The sequence below is a fragment of the Platalea leucorodia genome, assembly GCF_965183815.1.
Source record: "Platalea leucorodia genome assembly, chromosome: 8".
NCBI classification, from domain to species: domain Eukaryota; kingdom Metazoa; phylum Chordata; class Aves; order Pelecaniformes; family Threskiornithidae; genus Platalea; species Platalea leucorodia.
The window spans coordinates 24,780,965-24,803,356 of NC_138830.1; the positions used below are offsets into that span (position 1 = coordinate 24,780,965).

General features: G+C 39.4%; 1 protein-coding gene across 1 annotated transcript in view; it reads left to right on the plus strand.

Moving 5' to 3' along the window:
• LOC309594676 (glypican-5-like) overlaps nucleotides 1-22,392 on the plus strand; it is a gene marked incomplete at both ends in the record, with an annotated part of 385,721 nt that overhangs the window by 117,136 nt on the left and 246,193 nt on the right. The window contains 3 exons of the mRNA XM_082320908.1: nucleotides 15,421-15,551; nucleotides 20,087-20,146; nucleotides 22,069-22,194. Of these exons, the coding sequence (XP_082177034.1) occupies nucleotides 15,421-15,551; nucleotides 20,087-20,146; nucleotides 22,069-22,194 (317 nt within the window). The remainder of the gene's footprint in view (nucleotides 1-15,420; nucleotides 15,552-20,086; nucleotides 20,147-22,068; nucleotides 22,195-22,392) is intronic.

The following is a 22,392-nucleotide window of genomic DNA, read 5'->3' on the forward strand; positions in this document are numbered from 1 at the left end:
GGTGTTAAGTGTGAAATTCTGTGCGCATTTTGGAGAAAAAAGAAAGAAACTATGCAGAAGGCAATAAGGAAATGAATGTTGGAATTTAAGAAATGGGAAATAAATTTTTTGTGATTAATATTTTACTTGCTATTATTTGTTGCTGAGAGATTGTGAGATTTTACAAGTAAGCTACTTGCCTATATCTAGTCATGTTGCCTTGCAAGAGTCTGAGATTGAAAATGAAATTGTAACTACAGTAGATTCTTTATGTGGTAATGAAATGATCTCAGGTGTGTATATATTCCCTAGCTTTGGTTGTTTTTCTGCAACCAGATGATGACTTTTATCCTCACTGGTCTGCCAAGCTCTTGGTTCAAGAACTTGCTCCTAAATAAGACCTTAGGTTCTATCCCAGTAGATGCTGAAAACTGAGCTTTTGGCTGATTCATTGACTAAATTTGGTAGAATATACCCCAGAATTTGCAAGATCAAAGCCTTGCTGGATGCAAAGTCAATATTACAGTGATCCTACTTAAATAAGGAGGTCAAAGGAAGAAAGCTGAGCTCTGGGCACCAAGATATGAGAATGAAATAACTGCTCTCTCTTCTGTTGTGCCTTAAGCCTCTGCAAATGGCCATTTAGTTGGATATGCCACTGAAGATGCTGTGAAGAAAAAAGAAGGCAAGTTAGGGCTTCCCAGAACTGGCAGTTCCCAGGCAAGTTACTTACGAAATTGAAACTGCTGTTACAGCTGTGTGAGGTGAGTGCTGCTGTGGAAGGTTGTGTGTGAGGGACATGGTCCATTGGGGCATGAACACAGATGGAACCTCATGGCGAGGGGAGGGGTGGTGGAACAGGGCTGCTGCTCAAAGGGTGTCTCAGTACAGCATCCTGGTAGGAGGGGCAGGTCCTTCTGCAGCACAATACCTGTGGTGCCTGTTCAGTAGCAGGGTCCAACGCTGCAGGCGTAGGTGGGTGCAGGAAATGGCGCTGTGTGTGTGTGCGAGATGCAGGTGCTGTGCTGCAGGAGCGTGAGGGCAGGGCAACCGAGCGGGTCCCACGCTCGGAGCATGTGACCTGACAGGTCTGCCCTTACCATAGATGTGAGCCTGGTGCCATCTGACTGAGAGTGCCAGTTCACCAGCTCAGGCTGCAGAGCAGGCAATAGAGATTGGGATTCAAGCTAAGCAACCTAAACAGTAAATTACTTTTTCCTTTTCCTTTGTTTTACATTGTCGTGGGCCTGCTTTTTGAGGGCAGTGTCTCTTGGCACATGCATCGAAAGGACCAGTGGCTTAATTTAGCTTTGATTTGAGCCAGTAGTGCTTTCTTGTGGCTGGAGAAAAAGGGAAATTAAACTCTTCTCTAATGCACTGAAGGAAGTAAAGAAATGCATGTTATTAATGAAAAACTCGGGTACATGTTTTGAAAAGCAGATGAGCACAGACCATATAGCTCAAACCAACGGCTTCCAGTTCCTATTTTAGGCAAGTAAAACAATTATTGATGGAAACAAGTTTGTGTATTCAGGGCAGTTTAATTACAGCCTTAAACAATAAGTTGGGTTGCATTGATGATTGCCAACTCCTGTTGCTATGCTGGGCTGCTGGGTGGTCTTGGACATTAACTGGGTGCCTCATGCCTGGATTGTCCGCACATTTGGGTCTGCAGAGGCAGCCTTGGATCCACTAGGATGTTTGTGAGACTGTGCTCTTGTGAGATTTGTAGCCCAATTCTGCAAATCCACAAGTTTTAGGTAGGCAAGGCAAGTACGTAATCATGCAGGCACTTTGCCAGAGCTTTTGAACTCAGAATTTGATTTAATTGTCAGAGAGCTAAATTGGTTGTCAGGAGTTGGTCAGTTCCAAGCCTGTCCTACATGTTTTTCTCAGATTCGTTAATCTGTCTGCCTTAGCCTCCTTGTCTGAAAAATAGGGATAAAAATAAAAAGAGTTACCATCTACTGTGAGGTGAAGGCTGTAAGATGGGAAAGTTGCAGTGTTGATAAATGCCACTCAAGACTGCACCTCGAAGTGAGCAGAATACTTCCCAGAAGCACAGTAGTCTCAGTGAGGACATAATTGTCCTATGAATGCTATGCTATACTATCAGTTTGCAAGTAGGTAGGCAAGTTTTGACGGGGAAATCTTACTGTGCTTTTTGATAGTGTGTTTTGTTTTATTTTGGTTTTTTTAATTGTTGTTCGTGAGCTATCTGAATTTACTTGAGTTATTTTCCCTCCTAAAATTCAAATTACTTTTCCTTTTCTTTTGAAGTGCTTAGAATGTGTATTAAATGATAGCAATTTTGCTACACCAAAATCTCATCAGTCTTGGTACTTCTCTTGCCTCCAATTTTTATCTGGTATTTCGGCATTATCCTGTGGCTTAAGCACTCTGGTGCCCTATAAGGAAGGGAAGCCCTGTGTGCCTTTTAGAGGTAGCAAAGAGGAACACTGAATCTTAATCTTGTATTGTTGACTTCAACAGGTGTGAGATGAATCTTTAGTAAAGTACTCGAACACTGGAGAAAGTGTAGAGGTTTGTATGCACTTAATGTACCTGTTGTTTTCTCCTGCTTTGAGTGCTTGCTTGGTTTGGGTCCCTTTCTGAGATTTCTTGTGTTGTGATTAAGGATCCATGTGTCCAGCAGGGACATCCAAATTTTAAATTCCCTACTCTTAAGTGTCTTTTGGGTAGGAGGAGGGTGTTGTTTACCCTTAGGTGACTTAACCGGAAGTCACAAAGGAAATTAAAAAGTGAATTCTTGGAATCACAGATGGGTTGAGGTTGGGAGAGACCTTGGGACGTCATCTAGTCCAACCCCCGTGCTCAAACAGGGTCACCTAGTGCCCAGAACTGGGCACAGTATTCCAGGTGTGGCCTTGCCAGTGCTGAATAGAAGGAAAGATCACCACTCGTCCTAATGTAGTCCAGGATACCATTAGCCTTTGCTCCTAGGGCACGCTGCTGGCTCAATTAAAATTTTCTGATACCCAATCCTGTGCCCTTTTGGGACATCTTTTCCATGTGAATTCAGGTTCTGTGCTGAAAATCCCTATTTTCTGTCAGCTTTCTACATACACTCAGCAGGCTTGAAAGCTCCACACGTGTTCACTGTGCTGCTTTTTATGTGGTATGATACATGATGTGCTGCTTTACTGTATGGTTGATAAAGCATGATTGTTTCTTGACAGGATTGCTAACACTAATTCAGCATGTTGTCAGAGCTGGTAACTCATATCCAGTCAGTTACTGGCAAAAGGTGATTTAGGTTTTGTTAAATGGATGCGGTCACGGTTAATTGAAGTGACTGTGTAACTTGCTGTTGACTACACCTGATGACCCTGCTTGAGTTTGTCAATCTTTAAGTGAGTAAGAGTTAACATTGTATAAGGAGACTTATTTTGGATTATGATATGTTTTTAAAAGTCAAAATGTTAAGTTTTCACTACCCTCCAGCTCGAAAACATCCTGTCTGATTTCCTTCATATTTTCTAGGATTTTCGCTGAGATTTTACACAAAGTCTGAGGAATTTCAAACCAAAAGAAAGGCTATTTTTTGTTGCTCTTGTTGCAGAACTTAATCAGAAATGGGTCAGACAAGTACATGAATGGATCTCAGAAATTTTAGTGTGCCATCAGTGAGGAAATGGTTTCTAGACTAAGAAATAATGGCAAGACTTCTTGGCTACATACAACAGTTTAAAGTGGATCCTTCTGTTGCTTTTGTATTAACAAAGCATGGATCAGAAATGAAGTTTGGAATGAAAAAGATCTGACAACCATAAATGAAGAGTCATGGTCTTGGATCTGTTACAAGCATCTTTATTCCTTGTTTTCAGCTCTGTTTTCATAGTGTTCCGCTTCCCTAACACCAAACTGCCATAATGGTACCATTCCAGCACTCTGAGTATAGTCAAAATGAGTTCTGCAGAGAGCAGGCAGTTTAAGACTGTGCTTTCTTGAGACTGTTTCCTTTATTTATCCATTGGCCCTTGACTCTCAAGTTGAGAACAGAATGCATATACTAGTAAATAAATTGTGCTTAATATCTTGCTAGAAAGATCTCTGTCTTTATGAAATTCAACAGTACAATATTAAGGTCTGATCTGCAGTGTGGACTTAAGCTTGCAGATGATGTGTCTTCATCTAGTTTCAACTGCAGAAATGCTCAACCAGTAAAATGATATTAACGGTTTAATAGTCCTAAATAGATCCACATTAATCAATCACTGTAGTAAATCCTCAAAGCATCCTTCCTTTTACCAAGTATATAAGGTCGGAGTCTGCCTGCCACACATGTATAGAAACCAAAAGCCTGTTGATGCCAGTGAGGCCTGTCCCAATAGATGTGATGATTCAGGCCCCCAGGAGAATCTAGGGTTTTGCACTCTGTGCAGGGTCCCAGTTCTCTTTGATGGTAAAACTCCTAATAACGTCTGCCTGAGGTCCTAAGGTAAAGGAGAAAACCAGCTGTTTTGGTACCTGCTATAAGCAACACATCACTACTGCATTAGAAGTGATTTCTTTGGGAGATAGGAGGCAAGTCTTAGAATTTGGTTATAAGTGTAATGTACATGTCTCAACGTGAAAAATGTCTTCTAAATATTTTAGACAAGGGCGGCTGCTACTGCCCCTGATAATTATGCTACATACTATTGCTACAGGTCTTGAATAATTACTCAAGTCTTCAGTGTCATCTAAAATTACTTATTTGTGTTCAGAAAAAAAAGGCACGAGAAAAAATGTTGATTTTGACAGCAACTGTCAGCAAATCATAATTGAAATGATCTATCTCATGAAAAAAGAAGAACTGAATGTGTTTACCAGTCTTTTCTAATTGTTACATTCCTGATATGTACGAAATGGAAGGCATTCTGACCTTCTTTGGAGGTCTTGATGTTGTTATTGACATGTTTATTTAGTGATTGCATAAACTTACAGCATTATTTCAGCCGATATGACAATGTGAAAGTATAATGGCCTTCTGACTTCCTACATATTTTTGTTAGGTCACTTTCATAACGTCTTTTGGAAGAGAAAGTTCAGGCATTTCGCCTATCCAACTAAATGCTTGTAGTAATGAGGAACAGAAAAAAAATAATCTTAGAAGGATTTAGACGTTTTGCTGAAAATTGGTGTTTTCCTGCTCTTGATTACCATTTTTGGCAAATGTTTTCAGTGTAGGTCTATCAGTGCTCTTAAATATATAGGATACTCATGGCCCTTCTTGTGTCTTAAAATCTGGATCACATTTGCAGCATTAGCCAGCCCTGATAGAGACGCTTTCTTCCCTGTAAGTATCCCCCTGAACATACTCAGATGCCAATTTAAAGTACAGGAGCAGTTTTTTCTCAAAGAGATTTGGAGTAAACTCTTTTAGGGAATATTTCTTCGATTTATTTTCCTGAAACTTTGTTCTTAGGATATATCTACCTGCAGAGAAAGGGCAGATTTTGACCAGGAGCTGTCAAGCCTGTGAGCCTGAGGTCCCTTCCCTTCTGTGTGGACATTCTGCCTGTCCCTTCACCACCCTGGGGCTTGTCCCCAGCTCATGCAACCCTGCTTTCAAGCACCCTGCAGAGGAAGAGGGACCCGCACAGAATGCACAATGGCTTTGAGAAGCATTTCAAATTATCTGAGAGCCTGTAGCACAAACAGTTATGTAGTTTATTTGCATAATTAGATATCTAATTAATGTAATATTTTACAGATGCCAAATCAGTGTAAGTCACGGAGTAAGCAAAAATGAATCTTGTTCTGTGTTACTGTCCATTGCCTTGTTCTGGATATACTGCATAATGCCAGTGACATGAAAACTAGTAATTCTGTCTGCATTATGTAAAGACTGGAGACAAAACACTTCACTTAAAAGTTGTGTTTAGAATTAATGTATCAAAAGGCCTGCTAGGATGGTTGTTTTGGTTGTCTGGGCTTGTGCCTAAATACCTGAGTGGTGATGCCCACCTATGACAGTGTGTTAAACTCGAAAATGAAGCTGAATTGCGTGCTCGGAGAATTATGTGACTAAGTTATCCGTGCATCAGATCTGGCTTAGGTTCTTAGTAATTAATTACAAATTTTTATTTGTTCATATATGAAGAATGAGTGTTTGCAGTCAACTTGGCCAGTTATTCAAAGTCATTCCTGCAATTCTGTTGTAATTATGACTGCAATAACTATGTATAGAGGAACGTAAGACTCCAGCTGGGTCAGACTAATGGTCTGTTCTACCCAGTCATCTTTGGCAATACCAAAAGGAGATGCTGTTTAGGGAGAAACACTCCCTCTTTCAGTAGCCTCCCCTTCATGTTGATTCGTTTTGTCACTGGGCCATCTTGTGAATTCTGCTGCCAGGCAGCTGAAACTCGCTAAAACCAGTGGGACTGATGGTGTTGGGGTGGTGATCAAACTAGCTGCATTTTAGTGAAAAGGGTCCCTATCTTGTCTCAGAGAGCTCTTTGGCATCATCAAAATGCAAGGTACAGATCAACATTGCTAAAGTTAACTTGAGAAAAAAATGGCTTATTTATAGCTCCTTATGTGACTGTTTTCTAATCTGACTTAAAGCAAATTGAAGACCGACATGCTCTTTTTTTGACTAAAGATTTCTAGGGAGGTACCTGAGTCTAAGGAAAGTTGTTCTGTTGCCTGTGCCAACTGGTGACCTACCTGAATCATGGGTACGATCCCTTCTGCTTGTCAGTCCCCTGCTGCGACAGGTTGCCAGCTCTCATCGCTGTCAGTGATGGAGCTGTCTCTAACTGGGTCAGCTCAACATGAGCCTTATTAGCTCTGCTGAAGCCTGATACTGATGCTTGGCTGCTTTGACTGCAGAGGGCGAAGGAATATCCCCGTTGGGTCCTGCCAGCAGAGGTGTGGTGGTGCCAGCCCTTGCTGCTGGGGGGAGGACAGCAGCAGGTGCTGGGGCCACTTGGCGATGGCACTGGGAAGCAGTCTGTGCTAGGGACTTCTGTCTGCAGTGATAACTGCAGCAGTTTGGTGTCTGGTCTGTGCAACACTTGCATAGTAGGGAAGCCCGAAAAGGATGTGAGTGTGTTTTCCTTTTTTTATGTGTGCGCGCGCTTGTAAGTTGTATGATCTTTCTCCACTACTTTTTGTACTTGGTTATTGAACCTTTGAAGAACAAACTATGAAGGGTTTTTCTTAGTTCCATTTTAAGCTTGCAGTGATAAAAGAAATTCCAGTAATATTTTGATAATTGCTTTCACTTAAGAATGGGAATAAATAATAAACACATAACATGCGATACCATTTTGATATACTGTAATTAATTTGAAAAGTGATAAAAGGGAAATTTGAATAAAATCTTTTAATTTATTTTCTTCTTATGTTATCTTTAAAGTTCCCTAATTTTTCTGAGAGCTTTTAAAGTGACTCACTTGGATTGATTCCCAGTGGAATTTTCCTTCCATACTAGATTATTGTAATTAATTATAAAATTGAGCTTAACCTTTCTAGGTTGTCAATATCTAAGGACAAATGTCACAACTAACAAAGGCTGACTGTCAGGAAAGATTAGTATTGAATCTTGGGGGTATTGTGGGGGAGGATGGGAGCTGTCATTACCTCTCAGGTGCTGTTGGTATTTTGTTTCAGCTTTATAAATGATTAGCACTTCTCTTTTCAGCTGGGTAAATATATATACAATTTGAAGAAAAATGTTTTAAAAGCTCCTAACAAAATAGACAAAGTTATTGACTTATGTGTGCTTAAACGGTTTTATACGTGAAGATAAACTGTGGATAGTTTGATATCTTGACCAGTGTATGCAATTTTAAAAGCCAGTAAGAGCAGAAAAGAACATCATTGTAGCTTACAGTGAAAATTTGTTAGATATAAGCTGTATAGAATTCTTGAAATATCTGATATCATGCAAGTTATTTCCTTATTTTACGTTTTCCCAGAAATCCTCAACTACTATCCCAGCGAACAAAACTTGTATTCAGATGGAGGCTTCATGGCGTGCCTGGTTGCTTGGCTCAGTACAGATTATCTAACCACTCTTTCTTAAGGATGTTGTAAAATAAGGCCCCAAATTCTTGTTACTCATCATCTGCGTTTTTAATTTGGGAGAAGGCCTTGTAGAATTTGATGCATTTGAGCAGCTGCTGCAGAATCTGACCCTTGTGTGTGCCCAGTGTTGATGCCTGAAAGGATGTCTCTTCTGCCACAGACAGAACCTACAAAAGACAACAATGTCAATTCACACAAGCACAAAACCTCCTAACACAGCACTTCGTTTTCTCTTTTCAAGAACCAATTTCAGGGCTGTTTGCAGAATACTACTGCTACTCCACTTTTGCTGAACGCTCATCTTTCTCAATATATCTAGTAGCCTGGAAACTTGACCTTAGTTAAAAAGGAAGAAAGATGAGTTGTTGACTAGATGAACAGAGCCTTTAAGTAACACTGTTTATAAGGGCATCCAGAAGTACTGCTTGGCCTTTTAGTATCTCAGGTTGGACACTTAGAAATCTGTAAGAGGAATTCGACTGCAGCCATGTAAATTATTCTCCTATAAATTCTATACGCTTGAAGCCTGCCCCTTTTTAACTTGAAGCTTGTGAGTTCACATCCTATGCAATACTGAAAATCCCTATGACTAATTAATTCTACTTCTCCCTATACAACCCTCTTTATATGTATACCTGTAAAATGGCAGTGGATTTCTGAGTTTGGAATGGTGTGCTTGGGACTGCATACATGCTACTAGTCCAACTCCCTAGCTGGTTGAACCTACCATGCAGTTAGCGAGGTCCTCTAAGATCTTTTGGGCTACTGCTCATTAAAGAAGAGGCAATAACGAGGCATTTCCTTAGGGAAGACATTACAATTTGTGAAATTCGGCAAAGGATGCTTGTTATCCAGTCAAAAGACCTAGGAATCACTTCAGCTTTGTGATTTGCATCTGCCGTTCTGTACTAGTGTGGCAGCTTCACTCCTGTTCTGGGCAAATGTTGCTCTAGCAACTCTGTTATATGGCTGAAGTATAACTGGTCTCTAGTATTCTTTAGTCCTTCCTTGACCTTGAAATGGCTGCCTAAAGTTTATAACCCACATTTTAACCAGGGAATTTATTAGAGCTTTCTGGATTTACTGATTTCAACTTCCAGCTTTCTGAGAATCTAAATAACCCTTTTTTCCCTTTTTAGATGGGATATATAGTCCCCAGAGAAAAAGCATGAGGGTCTTAAACGATAACTTGTTGTCAAACAACTCTGCAAGCTGACATCCAAATTTTTTATAGTTACCATTTCCAAACCTTTCTGAGACAGGAGGCACTTTCAGTGTTAGCACTTGCGACAGACTTTCTCTTGCAGCTAGGAAGAAGCAAGAAGATATTCTGAGAGTTTGGTTGTTGAAGTGCCTCATCCCTGTGCGCTTGTACAGGGGGCAGAGTTTCCCCAGCTTTGGGTGCAGAACAGTAACACACCAAAGCATGTAAGGTCATTGAAAAAGATGGGGTTAAGTTGGGGAACTGAATATAGATTTCAGCATCAATGAATCCGTGTCAGCTCTGTTAAATAGTTTTCCATTACTTCTGCATCTTGCTAAGACAAGACTACTTTCCTGTTAATTTTTTTTGTTTGAGGAAGATTGTGAGATATGCCTAAGAGTAGCAGGAGCCCAGATGTTTCATAAAAAATATCAGGATGATCTGTATCTCAATATCTTTATACTTGTCCATCATTTTTCAGGAATATGCCTATAGTTTCTTGTTGTTTCCTCAGAATGTGAGTTCCTGCTTTTACAGGACTTTGTTGTTTATTTCTGGCACATTTGTATCTTGATTCCAAAACTGGACCTATAAATATTACTGTAATTCAAATCACTTGATTAAAGCCAGGTATTTCCAGAGGCAGCAGAGAACACCCAGAGCCTCATTTCTTACAGATTTAAATTCCATGGCTGGATTCTTTGATGTCTAAGTAAGTGTGAACTCTGATAGAAAGTTTTTCTGCTCCTGAGGAATTGATAATGCCACTCTCCTTCGTGGAATCTCTAGTATCTAGTAATGGTCAACTTCTCTAACTGCCAGTTTTCAGAAGATTTGTAGGAAATTAATTTACATTAAACTGTCCAACAGATTCAAGATGAGAGAGAGGAAGAATGCTCCCCTCCCAAGTGTAATACAGCATATTCCTGTAGGAAAATAAACTAATAATCCCATAGTTTGTTTATGTATTGCTGAACTTTGCTATCAGCAAAATGCTGCATTTGTGATAGGTAACATATTCCGTAAGAGAGAGCATACGTAAAAGAAGGCAAAATCAAAGGTTATTTGCTCTCTTCTAATGATCTTTCTTATTCTCTCAGCTATTGCCTCTTCATTGAGTGCAAGATTTTGTTCAGTAAGCTATAGACAGTGGTAATGAGCAGTAAGCCCTGGCTTACATTTTATGAAATGTTTTATCCCACTCATCTTTTGAGCATTGGAAATGAGCATTTTGCAACAATACTATAGTAATAGGTGACAGCCACTCCAAAGGAGAGGATTCTGTATTTACATAATGAACTTTGATGGCTTGGTCAACAGAAAATGACAAGCAAGATATCTGTTGGTGTCTTGTGCCATCAGTAATCAAGTGATAAAGGTATGTCTGACCCAAAGGAAACGAGATCTCATGGTGAACACGCAAGTCTGAAAATTCAAACCTGTTTTCCCTATAACTCAGTGTTTCTTGCTTCCTTCACTTCAAACTTGGCAGCTGGAACCAGCAAACTCCAATTCTGATTTGAAATGCATTCGTGGCACGTGTGGTGCGGGGTACGGCTGTGCTGACACCTGCACAGCCATCAGGAACCTGGGCTGAGGGGTGTAATTTGTCAGAGGTGTTCAGCCAGATGCTGGGTTTTCGTGGAGCTGAATTGGGTTACAGATTGGGGAGGGCAGAAAACTGCTGGAAAATGTGTCAGCATTTTAATAATAACTCAAAGCCCAACCACTCGAAAAATTGTGTATTTTAAAATACGAAACTTCCCATTACAAAATCAAAGAAAGTTACTGTTCTGAACTAGTGAAAAGGTCTCCTGCTTTAAAGAGATAAGATTCTCTTAGTATCCAGAAGGGTATGACATTTTTCCCTTGTTTGATTATATTGCGTATATTAAATATAACCTCAATGTTTAAGGTTGCTCAAGCTGCCAGAGTTCAAAAGATTTTGGATGAGATTTTTTCAGTTTATTTTGTTAAGCCTCTGCAGTAATTGTAAATAGTCATTCTTTTAAAGAACAAATAGTAAGAGGTCAAATAATCCATATATATATATATATGACTCTGTATTTCTTTACAGAGGAGAGTTCACAGGAGAAGAAATGTGGCTATGGTTGTTAGAAAGATAGATATTTAAGAAGAATCATTGGTGTATAAATAAAAAAGCTTTAATCCAAAGAAAAGTGTGTAGAATTGTGAAGCATTATTGATAATTCAGATGATAATGAGGTATGAGGAATACTAGTTTTCAGCTATAGATGTTCACTGTTAGAAGGCAGACTTGATTAAATATCATCAAAGAGACAAGAGGAATGACCTTAGTGGTGTTACAGTTAATGAGGGATGATTTTCTATCAGTTTGTAATTTAAGATTGGCAGGTGTATTTTTAAGTTTAAAAATCAAAGAAATAAATGAGCTTAGTCATTCTTTATGTTGTTTCCTGATTATTCTGAGTACTAAAAACTGAATTTAGGAAAAGAGCAATGGATTTTCTGTTTCTACTAATTTTTGTTAAATTTTATCACAGGTTTCTCCGTTCTTTGCAGCTAATCTTTTGAAGTTCTCTTGCCTTTCACAATATTGGACATTTGTGTCAAATTCTAATGTCCAGTGTCAGTAGAGGAATGTTAGCTTCTGTTTAAAAATAAATAAATAAGTAATCACTTAGTTTATACTTTCAGTTTAAGAGAGAACTTGGAAGCAGTAAGTCACACATACAAGGAAATTAACTTTAAAATCCCAGTCACTGTTTTTAGTAGCGCTATTTTTCCTTTGGGTAGTGAGTCTGGATTCGTGAAGTCTGAGTTAAACTGACAGTGCAGTTGTCCGGTGCCCTTAGGATGGGAGGGAAACCCTCCATGTTCTTACCATTGTTAAGATAGGTAATTTGTAGCAGTAAATTCCAGATGTTGCAGTTCCAGAAAACACTTTTTTTTTTTTTTTTAAATGACATGCCTCATAGTTTTTAATTTACACAGCATTAACTCATTTTTCATAGATGTCCTAGCTGGAAGTTTAAGAGGGTTTGCTGTACATGAGTGTTCTCATTCTTGCCATCAACTTTGTGACTGCCAAAATTAGCTAGTAAAATTCAGCCTTTTATTTTATTTTGCAGAAAAATGCACATTTCAGTGAGGTGTCAGTCCACATGAAAAAATAAAATTTAAAAAAAAAAAAAAATCAGGTTTCTGTTTAACTCATCGAAAATCTGGAACAAATATGCCAAATAGGAATAACTCAAGAGCCATGAGAGACAATCTCTTGGGAGGGAGTTTGGTCTTTGCATCCAAAGGTGTTGAGTGCTCCTGCCTTCATGGGCGTAAGTTTTCAAACCACCTGTGCACACCGCAAGAGCAGTGGTGGGGTGAAATCCTCCATCCTTGCTGCCCCAAAGAGGCAGGGAAGGAAGAACCTCTGGTGATCCATGCTAACCTTAAAGAAACTTCATGCTGGAAGGGGTGGGAAGAAAAGAGGGCTGATGAGCTGCCAGCCTGGCCCTGCTGGAACTGCCCAGGCCCCTGCAGCCCAAGTGGCACCAGCCTGGGGAGCTGGGTCTGGGCTGAGGGCTGCTGGGCTGAGCTGCACAAGGAGGCCAGGGCGTTGACTGCACACACAGCGCGCTGTGCTCTGCCACTGGCCCCTGCTGTGACACTGGGAGAAGTCACTTCGTGCCTCTGTACCAGTTTCCTAACATTTTTTGTTCCTTTAAGTGTCAAATGCTGTTTGACAGGGACTGGCTTGCGCTATTTTTTTTTCCTTCCCAGTAAAACGTAGTCTGGATCTCAGCTGAGACATTTAAAAGCTACTGTTATTACAAATAATATATCATTATTGTATCTTCCCTCTTGTTAATCTCACTTCAGATTAAAATGTCTGTGCAGTAGTTTAAATTATGGAGTATTACTAGTGTTTCTTAGCATATTAATGAGAAGAAAGGCACTAGAAGACCCGCATGACAAAAACGTGTGAATATGATTTGCCCTTTTGTTCAACAAATTACTTTATTTTTAATGGAGTAGAACTGGTTAAAATTTTCCACTGAGAAATATTTTTTTCCTTAAAATACTGTGGTTTTGTTTGATATGCAGTAAACTGTTATTACTGGTTAAAAAGAAAACCCCAAAGTTAAGGTTTGGCATAGAAAAATACTGAAACTTTTGCATTTTAAAGTGATTTTATTTTTATGGTATCAAAAATACAAATCAAAACAAAGTATTTTCATTTGGATGCTTAAGCTTTTTATTCGCAACAAAAATGATGACTCTAAATCTCTTTGAAACTTCTCACAGGAAAACAAAAAAAACCTGAGTTCTTCATTGCTTATGTATATGAGAACCACATTGCTTTTCCAAACCGTTCTGGTGTTAGTTGATTAAAACTGTCTTAAATCCATAGCGACTAGATTTGAGGTGTATGTAATTTGAAGACGTGAACTTCTGCAACAGGATGTAATCTAAGATGGACTTTGCAGAAACCTGTGCTGGGAATTTGGGTCTGCGTGCTGTAGGAGACCTGGGAAACCTGGGGCACAGGAGAGAGCATCCTGTGCAGGAATGCGGTCCAGCTGTGTTATGCTCTCTATCCATCTCCAAAGGGTTCAAAAGGCATTTTTGTTTTATATTTTTATTTACATAGTGTTGTTTTTTGTTTGTTTTTTTTTTTTTTCTCTTTTCAGAAGTTTAGAAGGGACTGAAATAGAATATTTTATTTCACAAAGTTGTATTTTAAATCAATCCCGTGCTAGTCCCTGGTGAGGCCAGAACAATATACACAGCGCGTGGTGTTGAGTGAGGCAGCTGGCTCCCACTCTGACTGTTGGAGGTACGTCAGGATTAATCCAGTACGTTCGCATTCAGTTGCTACAGTTTTAGGTTCTTCGCAGCATATTATGCTGGACCAGGCCGTAACTCATACAACTAAAGTTAACGTTAAATGTCATGCCTATACAGCTTCCAACTTTTCATGTTTGGTTGGCCTGTTTTTACAGAGGAAAATATCTTGGCTTTACATAGCAGTAGTTTTTCTGGAGGAAATGGGCTAAGGTAGAGAAAATTGTCCTGTGCTTGCACTGACATATGCAACATAGTGGTACAAAGGGGCAGAGAAAATTATTTGAAGTGATCTGCGGTCTGAAATATTCAGCAGATAGGCAGTTGTGACTCAGTAAGCATTTTAAAGATGCAGTAAAATGCACAGACCAGCAAGAATCCATCTCACCCTGGTTATAATGGAAAACTGAAGAAGGGATACCAAATTCAGTGCTGTTGCGGGGTGATGGATTCTGTGTGATTAAGGTCTCTGGTAGTACCATGCCCGCAGTAGGATTTCTTCTGTCTTCTTTTCGTGTTTGCTTGAGGATTTAAGTGTAGGTGAAAACATTGCAGATTACTTATTTGTGGATTAGAAAAGGAAGAGGTTTGTCTTACTATTGTCACTTAAAGCTGTTATAGCAAATAAATGTGGTAGGATGCAGGAGCAGTGTCAGATCCAGAGTGCACAAAGAATAAACACAAGCTTGCTTCCTCCTGTTCTTCTATTAAATCCCCTATGAGAGGCTTCAGGAAGGGCAAAAAGGGCAAATGGCTGAGTGATGTTGGTGTTCTGAACCCAGGATCCAAGGCACTGATGATTCCCAGGGCTGGAAATTCTCTTTTCATTCAGTTTTGTCCAAGAAAAGACTTTATTGACAGTGATTTGTTGATGCTGAATTCTGCTCATTTCCTTGTTTTAAGGGAACATGGTATAGTTAAAGGCTGGAAGACTCAGTTGTCTTCTGATTACAAGCCCCTTCAAACCCCAAATAGACTCTGCTTTCTATATACAGGGCAGATGTTCCACCAAAATCCGTGTACGTACAAACTGCAGGGTATGTTTCTAAATAAAAGTTTGGTTTGGCAACACTTCCCTCAGTCACTATTTCAGCCTGTTTCTAGGTGTGCTATAGTCCAGGTATCCAGTGACAAATCCGTGACTGTTGGATTGCTGGTAGCAGTGCTCTTTGCACTGCCTCTTAATTTGGTCATTCTTATGCAGGGGACTAGTTTCCAGGTCCTGGAAAGAAGAATCCTTTCTTTTTCTCCCCCAGACACCTTCTTTTGCAGTAAACACCAACCACAAGGAACAAGCTGACCTTTGGGCAATTGTAAATCAGTTTCTCCATTCAAACCCCGTTTTCCTTTCCCTTCCTTTCATACAGGTTGATAAAGTGTGTGGACAGCCCAAACAACAAGAAGGCAACCTGTCATCAGACAATATAGTGCCAATGAAGGAGGCGACTGAAATCCAGACATTCGTGATGGCGCACGCTAGTCTGAACAATAAAAGAAGGTAACCCTAAGCAACAGTTGCTTTGAAATAAACTCTCTGCCTCACAATTTGTGTTAATGGTTCCCTGCACTATAGTGTTTAAGCCAGAGCCATGGTTCTGTCAGCCTGTCTGTGTGCTCTCCAGCCGTTGCCATCGCTGATAGTTACACAGATGTGTTTGTGGTATTACATTGCAGGTCTCTCCCAAGAAAAGCTTTTTACAGCCAGACTTGATGTCATTACTTAGCACCAAGGTGTTCATTATTTCCAGAAACCGTCACTGAAAATTATGAAAGCTTTTCCTCAACAAAGTCTGAGTGATTTCCACAGTTGAGTCTAAATTACTTAAAATACAATTGCCCAGGTCTTTAAGGACTTGAGCTTATCCAGGGGCAGAGGTGGGAAGGAGGAAGGGGTGAAAAGGAAAGATTCATTGCCCTGACACAAAGTCAGTCCCTCATTTTACAGGGCTGGGGAGGAGTAATAAGATCCCTTGCAATCTCCTTGATTTGTTGCATAACAGAGCAGGAGGAAAAGCATTTATGTTTAGGCTTGTTGTGTCCATCTTGGCTTCTGTTCTTCAGTTGTGTGCAGTTGAGACACTAGACAGCTGAATTACCGCCACTGGTCCTGGCATGAGTATCCCTGCTCCCAGATGTCCTAGTCTTTCTTTCACTTTCCCTCGTGTAGCTCCTGGATTGTTTTTCTGTAAATTGTAAGTGGGGAGGGAAGGGTGTCTTTCCAATCCCACTCATGACACGTGAGTAGATGTGAGAGCTACCTGACCATAAAATCACAACGACATATTTCTGGCTAACATGTTGTTCTCTGTAATACCAGTACAAATCTGGAACAATTTCAGCAAAGTGAGTGGAATCAAGCTGGGCTTACGCCTCTGTCTGAGAGGAGTATCTAATCTGCCCAGGGAGTCCGTGGTATCTCTGTATGTTGGATAGGTGGATGACAGACAGCAATACTAAAATTTCCATAGCCTGGATTCTGAAGTTTGAGTTGTGAAGATGAGATTTTTATCCGTTTCTGTTTTAATTCACATCTAAGCTTGCATGAATGAACCAAACACTGCTTTAAAAGATAAAAGTAATAGCAGCAAGCTAAGTTTTTTGAGTGATAGCGATATTTTTATCCCTTTGTAATTTAAAACCAAAACACAACAGTTTTTGCTAGTGTTTGCAGCTAATCAATTTTAACCATGCAAATCAGAGAAAAGAGCATTAAGGAGATTAAATTAATAAATTCAGCAGTAATAATCCAAAGAACAGTTGTAGTACAATTAATGAAATATGCTTTTAAAAACACAGAGCTCTAGGCCATCTTCTGTATAACTTGTTGACTTCACTGGGACTTATACACTGGCAACCAAAAATGCAGAATTACCAACCTATTAACAGGTAACCTCTTAAGCAGACGCAGATTGGTGTCTTTAATGTCATGACAGCAGTTCTTTCTCACCTGAGGATCTGCTCCCTCCCCCTCCCAACCTTCTAGAATTATTTGGATATTGACCTTTTAAAATGTAAGACCTGTAGATGGAAAAGAAAATATGCTAGAAACTAATATACTGTAAATTAGATAGTTTCCCAAAACTGGTCTGCGCACTGAAAATTAATTTATCAAAAAAAATCTAAACAAAGGCCATCCTTACATAATTGCCATAAAACATTACTGAAATACAGTTTTGATAGGTATTGTGGAGAGCCTATGCACCAAAAATGAATGATGGAGCCATAATTAGTAAGAAGTGGAGAATATTTTTAAATTTTCCACAACTTGCTATAAAATACATGGCATGAGGCATGAGGCTTGTAGTTTGCTTCTTGGGAATGACTGTGAAACAGGAAATAGAGTAAAATACACACTGATTGGCTACATCACTGTGTTGTTCATCATCTATCATTTAATAACATATAATATCAATAAAAAGCAATTTTAGGTAATAAAATTTTATAATGGATGGGTGAAATCATTTTTGCAGTGGGTTGTGTAAAATGCAGTTCGAGTGACAGATAACTGCTACAGGGGATCTAGATTATGAAAGTAATTATGTGAATCTTTTTTGGTGTCATTCCTTCTGGTGATTTACAAAATGAAGAGCAATAATGTCCGCTGTCTGTCAGTTTAGGTACAAGGTCACACAGGGAATCGGCCCAACTGAGTCTGTCTGTTGGTCTGTTTAGTAGACATCCCTCCAAATGATCCTTAATTCAAGAGGAATATGGAACATGACGCCTGCCTTTTAGAATAAGCAAAGAAAAAGAGAGGAATGAGCCAGCACTCCCCAGGTAAACAGAAAAGCTGTGACTCATTCCCTTAATGTGTCAGAATATTCCCAAGCTCAAAGAGAAGAACCAGTCTGGTTAGCACATCTGTAGGAGAAACCGCAATAAACTGGCCTCTCATCTCTTCTGTAGTACCTGCTTAGAGATGCCCTTAAAAACCTAGCGCCAAACAGCTTATACCTACATATGTATGTTGCCTCCAAAGGTATTACATCTTTGCAAGGCCAGTTACAAAATCAAGCTCCTTTTCCAAAGAGTTTGAGAACCTCTGGTCTCAGCTGTTCAGTAGAGCCAAGGCTCCTCGTGCAGTTTCTTTTCCACTGCATTCCATTCCTGCATATTTTTTGTTATGCAACAGTAAGTGTCAGGGACAATAGTGTAAGAAGCTGAACCTTGAATAAATGTTGCATGATCTTGTAGGAAATCTTTTCCTCTGATTAAGCTGAAAAGTATAGATTTTTTTTTTATTTTTTTTTTTTTTTTTTTGCTTTACACAATCCTATTCAGGGATTAACTGAAACTGGCAGGATTGCTGCTGTGGTCATTTTTTAATGTGGAGGTTACTATAACATGTAATAGAGATGACAAGAAAATTGAAACCATATGATGGTACAGGGAATGTACATGGCATGTACAGAATCTCAATCAGTAAATTGGAATGTTATTGCTGAGTTCAGCACAAAGTACTATTCTGGTCAGGGTCCAGACTCCTAGCAAAGTTGAATACCTGCCTCTTGGCATGTCTGCTGCATGTAATATTTCAGACCACTAAACATAAACTGGTTACAGATCCGTATATAAAAATATGTTATGTTTAACAAAGAACTATAACATGATATTAGGTCCCTAATCAGAGGAGGCAGGCTTTGAAATGATATTTTGTTGGGATTTCTTTGTTATTCTGGGAACTTATGGATCTTTTATACATCTTATAATAAACAATTTTGAGTTTCTTTGGGAATGTTTGAAGTTGATGTCATCTACTTTGTTTAAAATTAACTGTCTATTGGGTCAGGCATCACATGATTTTATTAAAATTTGAGTATTAAAGTGCTTGTACAAAACTTTATTAATGCCAGATGGAAATTAACTTACTGTGGAAACGAATCAAACATTTCTGACTGACTGGCCAAGGCAGAAGTTTCAGCAGGTCCAGATTTTCCCTGTTACAAATTCTCATTTCCTTTTTTGACTGGCTGTATTGGAATCAGTGCTTCAGTGATGGCAGGTGACACTCACCTGATGATGAGAGTAGGTCCATCCTCTCCTGTGGCCACCCCTGCTGTTCGCTCCCAGAAAGTATGATGGCAAAGCCGCCATCGTCTGGGTATCCTCAGAGCTGCTGAAGGTGGTGTTTACTCTCTCTAGTAAGAGTTAACTGGATTGGCAAGTATTGTTGAACCTGTTTGCAGATGTGTTACTTCAGCTGTTGCCATTACTTTATACATGAGAGTAAGGGTATAAGAAAGAGCAGAACGTGGTATCAAATCATGTAAGTGGAAAATTGCATCATGATGTTAACGTTCAATACAGTGTTTAATGTTAATCAAGGCACCTTGGGATATTGGTGCCACAAAATGCATTTACACTAAATAACTATCAGGGTTATTTCCACAGTTTTTCCTCCAATATAATCTTAGAGCCTCTCTCTCCTGTTTTGCAAAGTTGTTTTTTGTTTTTTTTTTTTCCCCCCAATGGTGCAATCTGACCAGAACTGAACAGCAAAAAATATCTGTATTCACATTATTTATTAACAGACAGCAAATTACTCATTGTACCAGAAAATGAATGCTACTCATTTGTATCCGTCCGTCCCATGGTGCTCATTCTAGACTGTTTGCCATTGTTTTCTTGTGTAGCCTCATACATTTACAGTTCTTCCATTCGGTATCAGTTATAGTTAATTTAAGTACCACTGAATTTATTTTCAGCTTTTTGCTGTGTGTGCTGCATTTGTAATTGTGCTCTTATTTGAAAATGAGTGGGAGAAACAATCTCAGTTGTGTTTTTTTTTTTCTTTCTCAGTATTGCATTGACATTTTTAATTGCATCTATACTTTGAAAAAAATCTCATGACAATTTTCCTCCTTATTTGTTTTCTTATATTATCCTATGCATGTGCTTGATGACCTTTCTTTCAAATAATTTTTACTTTTCTCTTTTGTTTCTCATTTCTTTTCCTCATTTGCCTGAATTCCTGCTTCTCCCCTACTCCCCAACCTCTCCTGATTGATGCTTATCCTCCCCGGCCTATTCCAGTTCTCTGCCTCTGAAAGCTTCAAAGAATGACAAATCAAGAAGCTTGAAAAAAATCTCTCGGTAAGAATGAAAACAAGGTGACGTGCTTTGTTGTCTCTACACGTAGCTCATCTCCATTGTAAGCTGCTATTTCAGCTGTAATCTAGGAATTGGCATACTTCTGATCACTGCTTTTATCCTGTAGGGCACTGGGAAACTGTACATTTTCTACCTAGTGTGCTTGGTTTTATACTGATGAAAAGTAAATATTTTCACTTGTTAAGATTAAGAGTTGGACACAGAATTCTGCCTTTGCTAAGATGCTACTTTGAAATGTCAGAGCCCCACTCTGCTGAAAATGCAAAGGAGTTTAAGCCTCTTGGGGTGAGCTGAGTAAGACAAGCTTCGGACTCTTAAAAGGGTGCTCTTTTCCTCCTTCAAAGAAAACTCCAGTTTAGAACCCATAAAATCTTTAGCATCTGTGTCACCTTTCATAATTGATACTCTTAGGCTGGTCAGGTCAGTGGCCTCCTGTCTGGACCTACCTTTACTCTATAAATACTTAGAGCTCATGTTCATAAGTTAGTGGTCAAGAGAGAGAAATACTGATTCCCTTGTCATTAGCCCTAAAATTCCTACTTTTTTCTTTGCTTAAAATGACAGCTTTCCTGCATTGTTAGGCTAAGTTAGTTCCTTAGGACCATGTGATGACTAATTTATCTTGAGCAGGATTTCATCACACATAAGATAAATAGGATGGTTAAATGCTTTTGAGAAAGCATAAAGGCAGCTGTGGGGAGAGATGACCACTGCCTAAACTTTGTAGGGGTAGATACCTAGCAGTGGACTCTGATATCGTTTAAAGCAGCTGTTGCTCCCAGAAGACTAATAAATCCTGACTTCTTGTGCCAAGCTCCATCCAGCCATATCCCCAGGCACCTCTTCAGTGCAGTGTCCCCTTACAGCCTGCCAGGCAGAAACATTATAAACCAGAATGAATCCTTTGGCCTTCCCAATGGGGCTGTTGAGGGACTTCTGAGACAAGCAGATAGCTGTGTGATAGCTCTAGCCCAGTTTTTGTGTCCTGCGTCTTGTTCTCAATATCTTTAACATCTTACACCAAACAGGAGCTTCTAAAGCTGTGGAGGTAGGGTAATTTCTCATTCTGAAATACTCTCAATCGTGTGCTTAATTAATACTTGTTTTATTACAGTTTAATTTTATGGCTACCTGAGCCAGATACATATTATAGGTATAATCAGATTATAAAAGAGGCAGCAGTTTGCCCACAAGGCATTTTTCCATACACACGTAATCAGAAATGAGCTCTTTGTACTGGCCAGGAGTTTCGGTTATTCACCAAAGCAGCAGGCACAGCCTCCTCTTAACAAGTGTGAGATGCCAGACATGATGAGAGAGAATTCCTTTCTAATAAGAATGTGACATGGACAGTGACGATGGGGAGGAATTGGCCCCACCACATCTCAAGGAGATGACTTTCTGTACTGTTGTTGCATGTGTGGGGTCCTTACAGCGTATTGCAGGTTTTGTGATGGGATATTAGCTTTAGGAAGCCTTTTCCACCCAGCAGGTTGTTGACAGTGTTGTTAATTCATCTCACACATTTCTCACAATGGAGAAATGTTCACTTCCAGTAAGAGAGAAAAAGCCCACTCCTTTAATGGCGATGTTTTCTCATTATTTTTTCAATCTATTTATACGGAGATAGTAGGTGTAGACTTCTTTCAAATTTTGTGTGAGATGTATTAATGTAATTTGTTAAAACCACCCTTTGTATGAAATCATGTTTATTAACAGTGGACTAGGTAATACTGGATGATACATAGGAGTAGAAATACACTAGGAATAGAAATTAATCAACTTGGATGACTTAATTTCTGTAAGGGTTCTAAACTCTTAACCTTGTGGAGGGTTAAGTTAACAGGGGGCTTAAACCATAAGTGTACTGTTCTGTGGTTAAATGTGTTCTTCCTACGTTACAGAGAGTTCATCAATTACATGAAGCGATCCCGACCCTTTTATGCCTCTATAGCAGAAAGGCTGTGTGATGGTGACCTGGTGATGAGAGACAGCTCAACCTGCTGGAATGGAGAGGATGTTGTGGAAAGGTAAAGTTATGAGTAAAAGTTTTCCCTAATGATGAAAAAGGTGACTTCATGTCCTTCTGATGGTTCAGAAGCCTTCTGAGACATTGTAGTCATCAAGTGTCTCCTTTAGTGAACTTGATGCTTAATTGAGCAAGGGTTTTGCTAAAATAAAAGGTTGTTAATGCTGAGGTTTAAGTATCTGTATTAAATATTATGGAA